General features: G+C 49.7%; 1 protein-coding gene across 4 annotated transcripts in view; it reads left to right on the forward strand.

Annotated features, from left to right (window-relative positions):
• The window catches only part of EDC3 (enhancer of mRNA decapping 3), a 94911-nt gene extending 79582 nt beyond the window's left edge, over positions 1-15329 (forward strand). For all 4 annotated transcript variants that reach the window (XM_070430331.1, XM_070430348.1, XM_070430340.1 and 1 more), the window contains 3 exons: positions 4249-4402; positions 8047-8264; positions 14806-15329. In XM_070430331.1, the coding sequence (XP_070286432.1) occupies positions 4249-4402; positions 8047-8264; positions 14806-15140 (707 nt within the window). In that variant the 3' untranslated portion in view covers positions 15141-15329. The remainder of the gene's footprint in view (positions 1-4248; positions 4403-8046; positions 8265-14805) is intronic.
• The last annotated feature ends 2032 nt before the right edge of the window (positions 15330-17361 follow it).

The following is a 17361-nucleotide window of genomic DNA, read 5'->3' on the forward strand; positions in this document are numbered from 1 at the left end:
TGTGCACTCGGGACGGGGGGAGGGGGTCCCTCAGCCCAGCCTGTGTCCTCTCGCAGTCTGGGACCCCTCAGGGGATGACCACCTGCTGACTTAGGCCCGCTCCCCGGGGGATTGGGCCTAAGATGGCAATCAGGCATCCCTCTGGCAGCCCGGCAGCCCTCGGGGGATGTCCACTTGCCAGCAGGGAGCAGGCCTAAACTGCAGTCGGACATCCTTAGCGCTGCTGAGGAGGCAGGAGAGGCTCCCACCACCACTGCCGTACTGGCAGCCATCAGCCTGGCTTGTGGCTGAGCAGAGCTCCTCCCATGTGAGAGTACCCTGACCACCAGAGGGAAGCTCCTGCATTGAGCATCTGCCCCCTGGTGGTCAGTGTGTGTCATAGTGACCAGTCATTCCCAGTCTTTCTGCTGTTAGGGTCAGTTTGCATATTACCCTTTTACTATATAGAATAGAGGCCTGGTGCACAGGTGGGGGCCGGCTGGTTTGCCCTAAATGGTGTCCCAGATCAGGGTGGGGGTCCCGCTTGGGTGCCTGGCCAGCCTGGATGAGGGGCTGATGGCTGTTTGCAGCTGGTCACAGCCCCTTCAGGGTGGGGGTCCCCACTGGGGTGCCTGGCCATTCTGGGTGAGGGGCTGAGGGCCATTTTCAGGCTGGCGGGTGACTGAAGCTCCCAACCTCTCCTTTTATTCTTTTTTTTAAATTATTCTGGGATTTATTTACCTTCTATGGCTGTCACTGGAACTGAGAGCCGGCTTTAGCTCTGAGGCTCGGCTCCAGCTCTGAGACCTCGGCTGCTGAAAGCAGGTATCTGGGTTTGTTTGTCTTCCATAATTGAAAGACTGTTGTGGCTCCAGCTCCGAGGCCGGCTGGCTGAAAGCAGGTTTCTGGGGTTTGTTTAGCTTCTATAATTGCAACATTGTTTCTTAGAGTGCAGCTCAGAGGCTGGCAGCGGCAGGCGGGGAACCTTGGCTTCCTCCATCACTGGAGCAAGCAAGCCTCCTGTTCGCTTCAGCTGCCTGGCTGCCGGCCACCATCTTGTTTGGCAGTTAATTTGCATATCGCCCTGATTAGCCAATGGGAAGCATGTTGGAGGTACAGTTAATTACCATGTTTGTCTATTATTAGATAGGACTAGATGCCCGGTGCATAAAAATTTGTGCACTCGGGAGGATCCCTCAGCCCGGCCTGTGCCCTCTCTCAGTCTGGGACCCCTCGGGGAATGACCACCTGCTGGCTTAGGCCCGCTCCCCGGGGGATTGGGCCTAAGCTGGCAGTCAGACATCCTTCTGGCAGCCCGGCAGCCCTCAGGGGATGTCCACTTGCCAGCGGGGAGCAGGCCTAAACTGCAGTCAGACATCCTTAGCACTGCTGAGGAGGCGGGAGAGGCTCCCACCACCACTGCTGTACTGGCAGCCATCAGCCTGGCTTGTGGCTGAGCAGAGCTCCCCCTGTGGGAGCACACTGACCACCAGGGGGCATCTTCTGCATTGAGCGTCTGCCCCCAGGTGATCAATGTGTGTCATAGTGACCAGTGATTCCCAGTCGCTCTGCTGTTAGGGTCAGTTTGCATATTACCCTTTTATTATATAGGCTAGAGGCCTGGTACATGGGTGGGGGCTGACTGGTTTGCCCTGAAGAGTGTCCCGCATCCGGGTGGGGTTCCCACTGGGGTGCCTAGCCAGCCAGGGTGAGGTGCTGATGGCTCTTTGCAGCTGGTCACACCCCCTTTAGGGTGGGGTCCCCACTGGGGTGCCTGGCCAGCCTGGGTGAGGGGCTGATGGCTGTTTGCAACTGGTCACACCCCCTTCATTGTGGGGGTCCCCACTGGGGTGCCTGGCCAGCCTGGGTGAGGGGCTGATGGCTGTTTATAGGCTGGTCAAGCCCCCTTTAGGGTGGGGGTTCCCCACTGGGGTTCCTGGCCAGTCTTGGTGAGCGGCTGAGGGCTGTTTTCAGGCTGGCCAAACCCCCCCAGTGACAGAAGCTCCCAGCCTCTCCTTTTTTTCTTTTTCTTTTTTTTTATTCTGGGATTTATTTACCTTCTATAATTGAAACTTTGTAGCCTTGAGAGGAGCTCAGAGCTGGCCTGGGCAGGCGGGAGGGAAGCTTGGCTTCCTCCATCGCCAGGGGCAACCCAGCCTCCTACTCGCTCCAGCTCCGTGGCCACGGCTGGCTGAAAGCAGGTATCTGGGGTTTATTTTTTTTCTATCATTGAAACTTTGTTTCTTTGAGTGGAGCTCAGAGCCGGGCCACAGCAGGCAGGAAGCTTGGCTTCCTCCATCATTGGGGCAACCAAGCCTCCTGCTTGCTCCAGCGATTGGCCGGTGGGCGTGGCTTAAGGCTTAGTGAAGGTAGGGTCAATTTGCATGTTTGTCTTTTATTAGTGTGGATACTAGAAGCCCGGTGCACAAAATTTGTGTGGGGGGTGGGGTCCTCTCAGCCTAGCCTGCACCCTCTCCAATCTGGGACCCCTTGGATCCTGAGGATCAGGCCTAAACCGGCAGTTGGACATCCCTCTCACAATCCTGGACCAACCGCTGGCTCCTAACTGCTCACCTGCCTGATCACCCCTAACTGCCCCCCCTGCCAGCCTGATCACCCCTAATTGCCTCTGCCTGCCATCCAGGTCGCCCCCAACTGCCCCCCCCCACCCCCCACTGACCTGTACACCCCAACTTCCCTGCCCCCCTGCCAGCCTGGTTGCCCCTAACTGCCCTCCTCTCCCCCCCACCCCCCCGCTGGCCTGGTCACCTCTTAGTGCCCCCCCCCCCACCCCGTCGGCCTATTTGTCCCCAACTGCCCCCCTCTTCTGGCCTGGTCGCCCCTAACTCCCCCCCCCCCCCCCACCACCAGGCTGGTTGTCCCTTACTGGCCCCCCCTGCTGGCCTGGTCGCCCCACGCAGCCTGCTGTTCAGTCATTTGGTCGTCCCCCACTAGCCCCCTGCCGGCCTGGTCGCCCCATGCAGCCTGCTGTTTGGTCATTACCGTTACTGTGACAGTGTCCCGGACAATTTGCATATCCATCTATTATTAGTATAGATAGACTAGAGGCCTGATGCACAAAATTCATTCAAGGGGCTCAGCCCTCACAGCCACAGTGGCTTGCCTCAGCCCTCACAGCCCTGGCTTCGTCTGGAAGGTCATCTGGAAGGTAGTCTGGCTGTCCGGTCTAATTAACATATTACTCTTTTATTATTACAGATAGACTTCAAGAGTATCGGCTGCTGCCCTAACCGGTTTGGCTCAGTGAATAGAGCATCGGCCTGCGGACTCAAAGGTCCCAGGTTCGATTCTGGTCAAGGGCATGTACCTTGGTTGCAGGCACATCCCCAGTAGGGAGTGTGCAGGAGGCAGCTGATTGATGTTTCTCTCTCTTTGATGTTTCTAACTCTCTCTCCCTCTCCCTTCCTCTCTGTAAAAAATAAAGAAAAAATATTTTTTAAAAAAAGAATATCAGTTGCTGCAGACTTTGGCCTTTTAAAACCAACTACTTGCGTGACTGTGAGTCTCTCTAACCGTTATAGTGTTCTCTTTATTTAGGATGAATAAAATGTTCAAGATTCTTCTGAGTAGTCTAAAGCAAGCCATAGGTTATTTTCCATATACTCTTTCCCTGCGGTATGATTATTGGGTCACATTCAACCCATATAGGCAGAAAATGACAAATTCTTTGAGAAAACAAGTTGCTAATTGAAATTTTTTACAAAGAGGAGGGTAAGTGCAAGAGAGGACAAGGAAGAAGTGGGGAGTAGATGGAGTGAACAAGTCATCCTGTCTTGAAATTGAATAATGGGTCCAGAGGGTCAGGAGGGTTAGGTCATGTTTGTTCCACTTCTGGGGAAGGATAAGGGGTTTGCTTGTAAGAAAAACCTCACTGTCGGGACAGCTTTTCTCCCACTTTGGGACAAGCATGTTCTCTTCTAATGTGGTTCATAGGTTGCTATTACGTACTCTATGCTGGCCTTTTCTTGGTAGTACCTAATATATCTTGCTGCATTTGGTCTTTTTGGTCAAAGCTTCACAAACTCTGCTCTGTGGTAACCTGAACAAGCTGTTTCTCAGTTTCCCATCTACTGCCTGAGCCTCTGGGGCTGCATAGTATGTCTCAGTCTCAGGTGAGGCAGATGGGTCAGGGAAGGTCAGTCTAAAAGTCCTGGCTTTCACAAAATTCTGGATTGAGTACACGCATTTGTGAACCTGATTTCCTGTAATCACTGCCCTTTTCTCTCCACACCTCCTTTTGAACTGCAGACTCTGGCTTGGTTGTCCCAAGTGTTTCCTATGAGCTACATAAAAAGCTGTTGTCTGTGGCTGAAAAGCATGGGTTGACTCTGGAGCGGAGACTGGAGATGACAGGTGTGTGCGCCAGTCAGATGGCACTGACTCTACTTGGAGGACCCAACAGGTAAATGCCTCTAGATTGGCGGGGGATGAGTGTGGGTTGATGCTGCTCTCTTGGGCCCCACCACAGAGCCTCACACAAGAGGCATTCATTAGATAGTTGCTGCTTGTCTCATAGGAATGCCTTTATGAAGTAACTTTCCTGAATGCTGGAGGTTTTTGTTTGTTTCTCTAATCCATCTCTTGTGAGTCCTCATTTTTCTCCCAGCAAGCCACACTTTGACTTTCATTCCTGATAAGAGCTGGCTTTGAAAATGATGCTGACTACCAGAGGCCTGCCTTCTAAGAACCTTCAGAGATCCAGCCTTTGGCACTTGTCATTCAAAGGGGCTGGGGTACAAATCAATCCTGAGTTTCATACCTGAGAACTTCCAAAACCACCCTGACAGTTGGGTGAGAGAGCTGGAATTTGTTATCTTTGCACCTGTCATTTTGGTTTATGTATCAGGAGCAGTGCTTAATTTTATTTGTGGACATTACTGATACAATGTACTAGCCTTGTGCTAGGACTAGGGATACAGAGAAGGAGAAAACACTGCTTCTGCCCTCTAGTAGCTTAATGGGGCCCCCAAAAAGTACTATGCTGTGGTAGAGGAAAAAGAAGATTCTCCTGCAAGCCACCTTTTTTCCTACTCCAGGAAGAAGCCAATCGCCCTTCCTAGAGCAGGGCATCCAAGCTGGGTCCTGCAGAGGAAGGGCATTTAACAGGGACAGCAGGAAGGGAGAAAAGTTGTCTAGATCTATGGAGTAGCATGTGCCAAGAGCAGAGAGAATTGAGAGACCATGGAAGGTGAGGGGAGCTGTAAGTCGTTAAGTATGGCTGGAAAATAGGGCTTGGTGCGACTGAGCAGTAGGGAGCTGCTGAAGGGATTTTAGTAGGGATGTGACATGAATAGTCTTGGGTTTTACAAAGATGACTTTGGCTGAGTAGATTAAGTGGAGGCAAGACTGGAGACATTGAGACCAGTTAGCAAACTGTAACAGAAAACTGAGCCAGGGGCTAAATGATAGTGGCCTCAACCAGGGAAGTAGAGATCAGAGAAGGGGAGATAGGTGGAGGATTTATTTTTTTTTTTTATTTTTTTTTACGGATAAAATCAACAGGGCAGGGCCATTGAATGGATGTGGGAGGTGATGGAAAGTGGACAATCTGTAGTCACTGAACTTTAAGCTTTCCAACATGGATATCTTGTTGGATGGTGATAACATTCACTGTGATAGGGAATGTGAGAAGAGCAAGTTTGGAGGAGATGGTGGATCTTGTTTTGGATAGGTTAGGTTTGAGAGGCCTATGAAATAGCCAAACAGACTATTAGCAGTCTGTATCTGTGGTTTAAAAGACAACCTGAGCAAAAGATAGAGATCTGGAGGTCATCAGCTCATAAATGGTATAGAATAGATGAGGTCCTATAAGGAGAGTATAAAGAAAGGATGGGCTTAGGGTGGAATTCTGGGAAACATCAGCACTAAAGGCATAGTTAGGTGATGAGGAGCCTTCCAAAATGGCTGAAAGAGAGTTAAGGAAACTAAGAGGATAGTGCTTCAGAACCCAAGAAATAGTGTTTGAAGAATAAAGGATGGTCAACATTGGTACTGTTGAGATAGCAAGCAAAATTAGAGTTGAGAAGTGTCTGCTGGATTTGTGTCCTCAATAAAGAAGACAGTGGCAACCTTGTGGGAGAAAGGTGTCTAAAGTGAACCAATCTGGACGTGTGGTTTCCCCTTCTTGCTCTTCCACTCACCTTGTCCTATAGGTGTGTTTATTCCTCCTTGTCCTTGATTTAGGCTTGTTTCTCTATCGTGTTGGATTTCTGGCCTCTCCTGTGCAGCAAAGAGGCAACAGAGACCCTGTTCCTCTCTCTCTCACACACACACACACACACACACACACACACACACACACACACCCGTCCCCAAGGAAGGAGATAGTGCAAGCTGCCCTCTGATGGAGTACCAGGCCCTTAGTTCTGGTGACTGCCGCACCTTCCCCAAAGTGGCCATTGGGGCAGCTCCTGGAATAAGTTCTTCCTAGGAGTATTTGAGGCCATTAAGTGGCTTCCCAGAAATAGTAGTTATACTCTCAAGCCAGCTTCTTGGAGCTGGCTGTCCTTGTGCCTATCTGAACTCTCAGAAGGACTGTCTCCTGTCCTTTGCAGCATTTGCTGGTTTTCCTTTGAGAAAGATTACCACTTAGTAAGCATTTTCATGTATGTCAAGGACCATGTATTTTTCGTTGTTGTTATTGTTGTTAATCCTCACCCAAGGATATTTTTCCATTGATTTTTAGAGAGAGTAGAAGGGGCTGGGAGAGAGACAGAGAAACATTGATGTGAGGGAGACACATCGATTGGTTGTCTCCTGCACGTACCCAACCAAGGCCAGGATGGAGCCTACAACTGAGGTACGTGCCCTTGACCAAAATTGAACCTGGGACCCTTCAGTCCATGGGCCGATACTCTATCCACTGAGCCAAACTGACTAGAGCGACCATGCACTTTTTCACTGTGCTTTCACAACAGCAGTGAATTGGATACTCATAACTTCACCTCAAAGGTAACTAGTAGTCTAGAGTTCTAAGATGAGCCAGCTAAGGCTCAGAGAGCTAGAGCCAAAAGACTTGCCCATGTGACCCTGCTCATACATGGAGCCAGGTGTCCAATATAGATAGATCTGTTTCCAGTGCCTGTGCTCTGCTCCCTACTATTGTGTGTGTTGGTACCATGGTCTGCTTTGAGTCCTCTGATGGACCTAAGCCTGTTTCTGTACATTCCCCTTACCTTCTTGCCCTGGGGGCAGACTGTACTGCCTTTGGGTTGGGCACAGCTCCAGGGCTAATCCTCCAACCTTACCTGTGGCTTCTCTGAGACCTGAGAGGAAACTGAAAGTGATGTCATCAGGAAGTGGGTGTCCAAGTCAATTGCCAGCCTAGGAGGCTGGAAAGTCCCTAGCTTGCTGCCTCCTCTATGACCAGTACTATGATAGTGCCAACATCTAGGAGCACTTTTTGTGTGTTGGGCTCTGTTCTCAGAACTGATCCACACAGCATCCTATGAAGTTGGTCCTATTAGTATCTACAAAGTTGCCCTTATTAAAGCTTACTGGAAGCTCAGTAGAGAGAACGTGGACTGGTAACCGATTTAGAACTATCCATCTGGTGCTTACTGTGAGTTTCTTAGAAGCTGAGCCAGAGTAATCCTGGAAAAGGTGAACCTTGAGCTGGATCTCAAGAAAAGGTGGGCTCTCTGGGCAGGGAACACAGTTTGAGCAGAATCAAGAAAGAGCTTTACGAGTGCAGGAGAGAATGATGAGACCAGACTTACTGCAGTGGGGCAGGCATGTTGGGGAAGAAAAGTAAAGAAGGCTGCTGAGGTTAAGCAGATTTTGGACCTAATAGGTTCACACTGTGAGAACAGTAAATGTTCTTGGTAAGAAAACAGTGTTCTATGGAACAAGATCTGGATGAACTACCTAGTGAGAAGATCCAGCAGATGAAGTGACTGACACTGGGGTATGGAACATGCTGTAGACCTCTGCAACCTGGGACCATCAGGAACTCTGAGAGCAACAGGTGCCAAGGTACTTGCTTGGTTTAGGGTGCAGGGGATTGCCGGGTCTGCAATTGAGAATGCGTCTTCACTTCTGTTCCAGGTTGAATCCCAAAAATGTTCACCAGAGGCCTACAGTAGCTTTGTTATGTGGGCCCCATGTGAAGGGGGCTCAGGGTATCAGCTGTGGAAGGCACCTAGCAAACCATGATGTCCAGGTGATCCTCTTCCTGCCCAACTTTGTCAAGATGCTCGAGTCCATCACCAATGAGTTGTCTCTCTTCAGCAAGACCCAAGGCCAACAAGTGTCTAGTCTCAAAGGTGAGCACTTGCACAAGGCTGGGCTGAGGCTGCCTCCCTCCTCAGTAGTTTGATGGTCTGGTTGTACTGCCCAGTGGCGACAGGTGGAAAAACACCATGTGACACAAGACACGGGGCGGGGGGTAGGGGCCGGGGGAATGTCAAGGGGGGGAAAAAGGAGACATATGTAATACTCTTTGTAATACTTTAAGAAATAAAAATTATAAAAAAAAAAAAAAGAAAAAAATTTAAAAAAAAAAAAGAAAAACACCATGTGTATAGGCATGCTCTGCCTGTTGTAAGGAGTCATAGTACAAATGGGAACTACTTTGGTGTTGACTTGCCTACTTCCCATCCCTTCACCCTCTTTGTCCCAAACTCAGATAGCTGTTGACCCATTTATTCATTTCAAAAATATTAATGGAGCAGGCTCTGTTCCTGATAGTAGGGATAAGGCAATAGTTCTTGTTTTTTGTTTTTCTTAAATCCATGCTTCCATGGAGCTTAACATTCTGGTTAGGACAGATGAATAAGTAACATTTTTTGTAGTATTTTGGAAACAAATAAAGCAGAGAAGAGAGTGTTGGGTAAGGAGTAACAGATGTAGATATTTCCACGTCAGGTCGACAAGAGCCTATGGATGGATCACTGTAGGGGTTTGAACTTTTACTAGGGTGAGATAGAAAGTTACTGGAGGAATAAGTAGAAGAAAGGTATAATCCAGCTCAGGGTCCACATCAAAATTTACTAAATCACAGAACAACCATCATTCAGAATCACCTGAAATCTGGCTGAATGGAGGTCCTACAACCAGGGAATTAAAGAAAGTACATTGAGATTGGTAGGAGGGGTGGAGGCATGGAATAGTCTAGTCCGACACCCACGTGTGGCATGTTTTTAACCAGGAGGGATATGTTGGCCACAGAGGCCCTCCCATGAGGAGCAAGGGGTCCCAGCCCCACACCAGACCACTCCGCCCAGGATACCAGTACTGGGAAGAGAAGTCGCTATAACTTCATGCTGTAAAAACCAGCAGGAATTGTGGCTGAGTGACACGGAGGCTGCAGGAATCCCAAGCAGTTCCTCTTAAAGGGCTGGTGCACAAACTTAGACTCATTCCCTCTTGAGCTCCAGTGCTGGGGCAGCAGCTTGAAAGAATCCAGGGACATACGGGGAGGAACTAAATTGTGTGGCATCACAAGAACTGGGGGGCAGCTTTCTTCCAGACAGAAGTGCTGGCAGAGGCCATTGTTCCTTTGCTGAGACCTACCTCCCCACCACAGTGCCAAAGGCATCACATATCTGAGTCTCCATCAACCTGGCCCATACTGTTCATGCCTCACCCAAACTGTTTGCAGTGGCTTTTCCATATGAACGGGTTGTCCTGGCTCAGGCTTCAGACATTTCTAAAATTAAATAAGCAGCAGCTGGCCTCAGTGTGCCCCATACCTCTCAATCAGTGGCTCCAGGCCTGGCACTAGCAGCAGCCTGCCTTGCTTCACAGCTGGGCCTCGCCTGCGCACTTCCTAGCCCAATACAAAATACCAGCCATCTGTAGATCTCTCTGTAGCTCCTGCTGGGTGGCCCAAGGTAGAGGCTGACTTTGCACTTCTCTGGAGGCCCTAGAGTCAGTGCACCTGGTGGACAGCTTCAGACGATGGCAGATTACAATTCTACCCATCCACAAGAGACATACTCAAGGAGCAGACTCAGTGAGCACCAAAGCCCCACTGAAGCAAGTCCTACTCCATAGGGGTGTTTCCTGCACAGCAGCTCTACCACTGTAGTTGCAGCTGATCCTCACGGCCGATTGGCCTGGAGGTCAATTCCTCCCAGTGACGCCAATAGCAATCAAGGCTCAACTACAACAAGACTGTGCACACAGCCACCCAGGGGCACACCTAGAGTGCCCAGCTCAGGTGACTGGGGAGGCTGAGCCACTGGGCTCTACAGGACACCTACTACACAAGGCCACACTACCAATTCCAGGAAACATAGCAGCTCTACCTAATACATAGAAACAAACATATAGAAGCTGCCAAAATTCGGAGAAAAACATGTTACAAATGAAAGAAATGGAAGCAAACAAACTACTAGATACAGAGTTCAAAACCATGGTTATAAGGTTACTCAAGGATCCTAATGAGATCTTCAGGGGACTCAGAGAGCTTCGGGGAACTTAGTGAGACATTCAAGGATCTTAATGAGAATGTCAAAGACAAAAAAAGTCCAGTCAGAAATCAAGAATAATTTACAGGGCTTCATCAGTAGAGGATTTTGAGAATCAAATCAATGATTTGGAATATGAGGAAGCATAAACACTCAATCAGAAGAGCAAAAAGAAAAAAAATCCTAAAATATGAAGATAGTGTAAGGAGCCTCTGGGACAACTTCAAGCATCCCAACATTTGAACTATGGGGGTGCCAGAGAAAAAGAGAGCAAGATACTGAAAACCTATTTGAAGAAATAATGATAGAAAACTTCCCCTACCTGGAGAAAGAAATAGACTTACATATCCAAGAAGCTCAGAGAGTTCCAAACAAGAGGAACCCAAAGAGGCCCACACCGAGACACATCTATATAATAAAGAGCCAGGGTCCTAACAACCATTACGACCGAAGGCTCGACCAGACAGAAGTCAGTGCTAGGTTGCCATGGCAACCCAGACTAGGGCCGCTGCAGGCGCCCCAACCCAGCACTGACTGCCTAGGGCAGTGGTCGGCAAACTGCGGCCCCTTGAGTGTGGCTCTTCCACAAAATACCACGTGTGGGCACACATGTACAGTGCGATTGAAACTTCATGGCCACACTCAAGGGGCCAAAGAGCCACATGTGGCTCGCGAGCCGCAGTTTGCCGACCACTGGCCTAGGGAGCTGCGGATCAGGCCCAGAGAGAGGCCTGCAGAGAAAGAGGCAGGGTCTGACCCGTAGCCTCTGTGGCAGCTATTGATCAGAACTTGCCTCTCTTTCTCTCCCAGCCCGGCCAACAGCCCCGCCTCCATTTCTCTCCAGGCCTCCACCGGGGCTGCTGATTAGCCTAGCCTTTCTGATCAGGCCCTGTTGATAGGCCCAGAGATGCTGATTGGCATAGAAATTGACCAGTCAGAACCAAATCTGGGTCAACTGTGAGGAGCCAATGGCTGCCTAGGAGGCAGAGCTTTTGACACTGACTGGCATAGAAACTGACTAATCAGAAACAAATCTGGGTCAACTGTGAGGAGCCAATGGCTGCCTAGGAGGCAGAGCTTTTGATGCTGACTGGCATAAAAACTGACCAATCAGAACCAAATTGGCCGGCAGGGGAGGGCAGTTAGGGGTGAGATCAGGCCAGCAGGGGAGGGCAGTTGGGGGCAACCAGGCTGACAAGGGAGGGCAGTTGGGGGTGAGATCAGGATGGCAGGGGAGGGCACTTGGGGGCGAGGTCAGGCCAGCAGGGGAGGGCACTTGGGGGTGAGATCAGGCCGGCAGGGGAGGGCAGTTGGGGGCAACCAGGCTGGCAAGGGAGGGCAGTTGGGGGTGAGATCAGGACAACAGGGGAGGGCAGTTGGGAACAACCAGGCTGGCAGGGGGGTCAGTTGGGGGTGAGATCAGGCCGGCAGGGGAGAACAGTTGGGGGGGCAATCAGGCAGGCAGGCAGGCAGGTGAGTGGTTAGGAGCCAGCGGTCCCAGATTGTGAGTGGGGTGTCCAACCGCTGGTTTAGGCCTGATCCCACATATCGGGCCTAAACCAGCGGTTGGACTTCCCCAGAGAGGTCCCCGATTGGAGTAAATGCAGGCTGGGCTGAGGGAACCCCACCCCCTCCATGAACGAATTTCGTACACTGGGCCTCTAGTCATAATTAAAATGCCAAGGGTTAAAGACAAAGAATCTTAAAAGCAGCAAGAGAAAAGCAGTCACTTACCTACAAGGGAGCACCCATACGACTGTCAGCTGATTTTTCAACAGAAACTTTGCAGACAGAAGGGAGTGACAAGAAATACTCAAGGTAATGAATAGCAAGGACCTACAACCAAGATTACCCAGCAAAGCTATCATTTAGAATTGAGGGTCAGATAAAGATAAAGAACTTCACAGACAAGAAAAAGCTAAAGGAGTTCACTACCACCAAACCAGCATTACATGAAATGTTAAAGGGTCTTGAAGAAGAAAAAAAAAGGATTAAAAACAAACAATAAAATGGCAACAAACATATATCAGTAATTGAATCTAAAACTCAGAACAAATGAACAAGGAATCCAATGAACAAAATAAACTAGTGAATAAAATGGAACCAGAGGCATGGAAACATGGAACACACTGATGAATATCTAAGGGGAGAGGGGAGGAAGCGATTAACCAAAGAATTCATATTGGACACACACGATAAATAGGGTGGTGAGGGCCTGGGGCGGGACTGGATTGTGTTGGAGGCGGACGATGGGGAGAGAAAAGGGGAACATCTGTAATACTCTCAACAATGAAGAGTTTTGTTTTTTTCTAATGAGTGACTCCAAGGTCTTCAGCCTAAGTAACTGAAGGATGGAGGTGCCGCTAGATAAACAGGTGGAAATTTATATATGTAAATAAGAGTCTGGAGTTTAGTGAAGGGATCAACTCTGGAGTTATAAGTGTGTATGTGGCCAAAACCGGTTTGGCTCAGTGGATAGAGCGTCAGCCTACGGACTGAGAGGTCCCGGGTTCGATTCCGGTCAAGGGCATGTACCTGAGTTGCGGGCGCATCCCCAGCGGGGGATGTGCAGGAGGCAGCTGATCGATGTTTCTCTCTCATCGATGTTTCCAACTCTGTCTCTCTCCCTTCCTCTCTATGGAAAATCAATAAAGTATATTTTTTTAAAAAAATAAGTGTGTATGTGGTATTTAAAGCCATTATGAGTCTGGATAAGGTATCTCCTAGGAAGAGAGAGTAGATAGAGAAGTTGTTAGACTATTTTCTTTGTTTACAAGTCAAGGAGTCAGAGACCAGAGAAGGAGTGATCAGTGAAGGAGAAGGGAAACTAGAAGAGTCTGGTACCTGAAATACAAGTGAACAGAGGTGAGTATGATGAACTGTGTTAGCAAGATATTTTAGGTTGTCTAAAGAATGAGAATTGACCACTGGATTTAGCAGTATGGAAGAGCAGTTTCAAGTGGAGTAGCGGGGGGTAAAATCTTATCAGAGTGAGTTTAAGTGGAAAAAGTGGAGAGAACAAATGTGGCCCACAGAAAGGGCTTTGCCAGGGGTCAGATGGCGAGTTGGGGCCAGAGCTTGAGCCAGTTTCTTAACTTTCAGGCCTGTGGGCACTCAGACCTATGGTGCCCTGTCCTAAGTAAGGAAGCCAAAGGTCTCTTTGTAAAAAGTCATTACTTTAGGCTGAGAGCTGGGAAGGGGGCTTGGTATGAGTTCCCCTTCTTGTAATCTGTAACATGATGCCCATTCCAGGCAGTTCTTTCTCTGGTTGCCCTAACGCAGTGGTTCTCAACCTTCCTAATGCCGCGACCCTTTAATACAGTTCCTCATGTTGTGGTGACCCCCAACCATAAAATTATTTTCATTGCTACTGCATAACTGTAATTTTGCTACTGTTATAAATCGTAATGTAAATATCTGATATGCAGGATGTATTTTCATTGTTCGCGACCCACAGGTTGAGAACCACTGTCCCAATTGTGCAAGCCTGAGGATGCCAACCCTTGAGTTTGGTCTGATTTCTGCTATTCGCAGTTTAACCTCTTACCTTGGTCAAGAGTTACATGCTTACTAAAACATCTGTTCTTACTAGTATACTGTCCCAGAGGCCTGGTTATAGCAGAGAAGCCTTTGTAAATGCCTGGGAGAAGTGATAGGTTCCCTCCCCATTCTTAAGTTGGGCTGCAAGGAAGACCCATTTCCATGAGACTAGTGAAGAGACCAGCTAGATCAAGTGGCTCTAGCAGGGTGAGTAGGCCAGCCCAGAGTAGAATAAGTGAGCATGCTCTTGCCTGCTCATTTTTAGGGCCAGTCAGCAAATGGTAGTCAGGGCCTCCCTGTGAGTGCTGACTTGGCAGTAGACCCCACCTTCCTGGAGCTCATAATATTCCCAGGAAGTTAGTCAGATTATGCTGTGAGAAGGTCTGCACACCCAGCAGGACAGTGCTTCAGTCTGTGAGTTCCATGAGGAGAGTGGTCCATCTGGCTGACATGCTGTTGGTCTCTAGCATCCATCCCACCAAGCCTTGGAACTCCCGGGACCTCAGGCCTGGCCCAGCCTTAGAAGGTTGGCCTATGGAGAGGCATTGAAGTAGTGTCTGAACAAGACACTTGAAGGGCCACCTGGATTCTACTCCCAACCTAGGTTCTCTGCTTTGAGCAGTGGTTCTCAACCTTTTGGCCCTTTAAATACAGTTCCTCATGTTGTGACCCAACCATAAAATTATTTTCATTGCTACTTCATAACTGTAATGTTGCTACTATTATGAATCGTAATGATGGTCTTAGGCGACCCCTGTGAAAGGGTCGTTCGACTGCCAAAGGGGTCGCAACCCACAGGTTGAGAACCGCTGGTTTAGAGGGATTTTCAGATGATATTTTTTTCCACCTGCAGATCTGCCCACTAGTCCCGTGGACCTGGTGATCAACTGTCTGGATTGTCCCGAGAACGCCTTCTTGCGGGATCAGCCCTGGTACAAGGCAGCTGTGGCTTGGGCCAACCAGAACCGGGCACCAGTACTCAGCATAGATCCTCCAGTGCATGAAGTCGAACAGGGCATTGATGCCAAGTGGTCACTGGCTCTGGGCCTGCCTCTCCCGCTAGGAGAGCATGCGGGACGCGTCTATTTGTGCGACATTGGCATTCCCCAGCAGGTATTCCAGGAGGTGGGGATCAACTACCACTCACCCTTTGGCTGCAAGTTTGTAATCCCACTACACTCTGCCTAGAGGGACTCTGGACAGGCTGGACCCGGTAGTCCCCTGCTGCTCCTGACATTGAACTAGACAACGAATGCCTTAAGAGGATGTGAAGCTTCATGGACCTTATTGTTAAAATTTTCTCTTTTGGATTTGTTTCTCCTGTGAGAGGACAGATCATATATATTTTTTCTTTTGAGAACATGTATTTAAAGCTGACCTGTCACCTGCCCTTCACCAGGAAAGGCTTTCCTACTGGGTGTGTGAGTCAGGTGGCAGGCTGAGTGTGCAATGGCTCCAGGCATTTCTACACTCGGTCCCCTGCATGGCCAGGTGGGGCTTTGTTTACAGACCGTAGGCAGCTTCCAAACTGTGTTTCAGGTTTACAGCCACTGGGCCTGGGAGAACGTCTTGCAGGGTTGGGTAGGTCCTGTTTGGGGGCCTGTACTTCCTCTATTTCAGAGCTGGTGGCTTTGTCTCCTCTCTGATCATGTACGGCTGACTGCACTGCAGCTATCCACTAAAGGACAGTACCCATTCGTTTTGAGGGCTGTGAGGCCTCCCCTAAACCCCACCACAAGTAGATTTGAGGGCTTTTTACCCTTTCTCCTTAGCTGGTCAAGTTTTATGCTGGGATTTTCCCCCAAGGGTCCTTCCTCCTTTCTAAACCACTCTGAGAGGCAAGGAAAAGGGTGGCATCATCACAGGTAATATAAGGTTATGTTACTGTAGAACCACAATGCCCATCTTGCCAGCAGTGCTCCCTAACCCCGTACCCTCTCTAGCTTGGGGCGGGGGGCGGGGGGGAGTGAGCATCTGCTTAGTCTGAGGCAAGGCCCCTGGTGCTGAGCCAGTAGAGGCTCCGTGGTGCTTCTGTCCTAGGCCACCTCTTTGCCAGCACATACATAGCCCTACTGTTTTTCCCCCCCCTGTATCTATCATCCAAGAGCAGGGCACATGTCCCTCCCTTGTTGGAACCCTTTTTGGTTGTCCAATCTGAATAGGCTTGGGACCAGAGCCTTATCTCAGAGATGCCAAAATGAGGCCAGTTCTGGGTAAGCTAGCTGGTGGGGCTCAGCCATAGAAACACTGTTGCTCAGATCCTAAGGCACTAAGCCCCTATCAAGCATATCAAACTCACGGCTGGCTTAAATGAGGCATGCGGCCTGCCGGCCTTGAGTTTCACATGTTTGCCCTACCTTCGCAGGCCTAGGCCCTGGGGGCTGATAGGAGCCATGCCCTGGAGTTCCTGGCAGCAGTCCTTGCAGAAGACTTGTGCTTTAAAGCCTTTCTCAGGGCTTCAGACTGCCTTATGTTTTGTGCCTACCCAGTCTGATTAAAGGGGTGAGTGGGAAAGCTCACCAAGGATCATGGAAACAGGTAGGCAGGCACTGGTTTCAGGCTGCTTATCACTTTCCTATAGGAGCATAGCCAGGAACAGATGAGGCAGGGCAGAGGGCTGGTCCCTCTTCTTCCCATCCTTCCACAAATGTTCAATTGTTTGCAGCAGTGGGAGAACAGATTGTCAGCCCTGTGCTGTGTATCCTCCCTTGGCCTCTGCTCACTCTCAGGACCAAGCAGCTCCCAAGATTGGGCCCTCTTTTTAGTCACAGGGCCACACTCTGTGCTGGATTACAGGCATTTTGGTAAGCAATCACTAAGCACTTCTGGCTGCCTATTAATGTGGTTAGGTCCCTTGACTGGGTACAGTGGAAAATGAGCTAGGACAACCCTGGCCCAAAAGAGCTTGCTCTGGTAAATTGCTGTGGCCTGGGGGGAATGGTCTTGAAGGGCCACTGGGAATTTATGCTCAAGCCTCTTTTTTCTCCCCTGGTGACACTGTGCCCTCAGCTGGGCATTTCCCAGTCAGAGGCATCCTGGCCACAGTGCCCAATCCCCAAGGGGCCCCAATCAGGTAGTCAATATTCATTCAAGTAGTTCTTGGGGGACCAAAAACCAGCACTAAAATAAAGCTGAATGACACAGTCCTGTGCTCTGGGAAGTTCTGCTCTATAGGCTGCAGGGAGATACTGCCACCGAAGCCCTAGGAGCCCGCCTTGTCCCATGCTTGACAGCCTTCATAAGCCATAGTTTTGGGGCACATACAGCCAGTAAAACTAGATGCCCCCTGGTGAATTACAGCAGGTCTTTCCCCTTAAAGTCCTTTATATAAAGGCCAGTGGGAAACAGGTGCAAGGCAGGGCCTATGTGCAGCAGGCTAAAGGCTAAAATTGCCCTTCTGGGCCCAAAG

The sequence above is a fragment of the Myotis yumanensis genome, unplaced genomic scaffold, assembly GCF_028538775.1.
Source record: "Myotis yumanensis isolate MYYU_CA2020_CCGP unplaced genomic scaffold, mMyoYum1.0.hap1 SCAF_1, whole genome shotgun sequence".
Lineage (NCBI taxonomy): Eukaryota > Metazoa > Chordata > Mammalia > Chiroptera > Vespertilionidae > Myotis > Myotis yumanensis.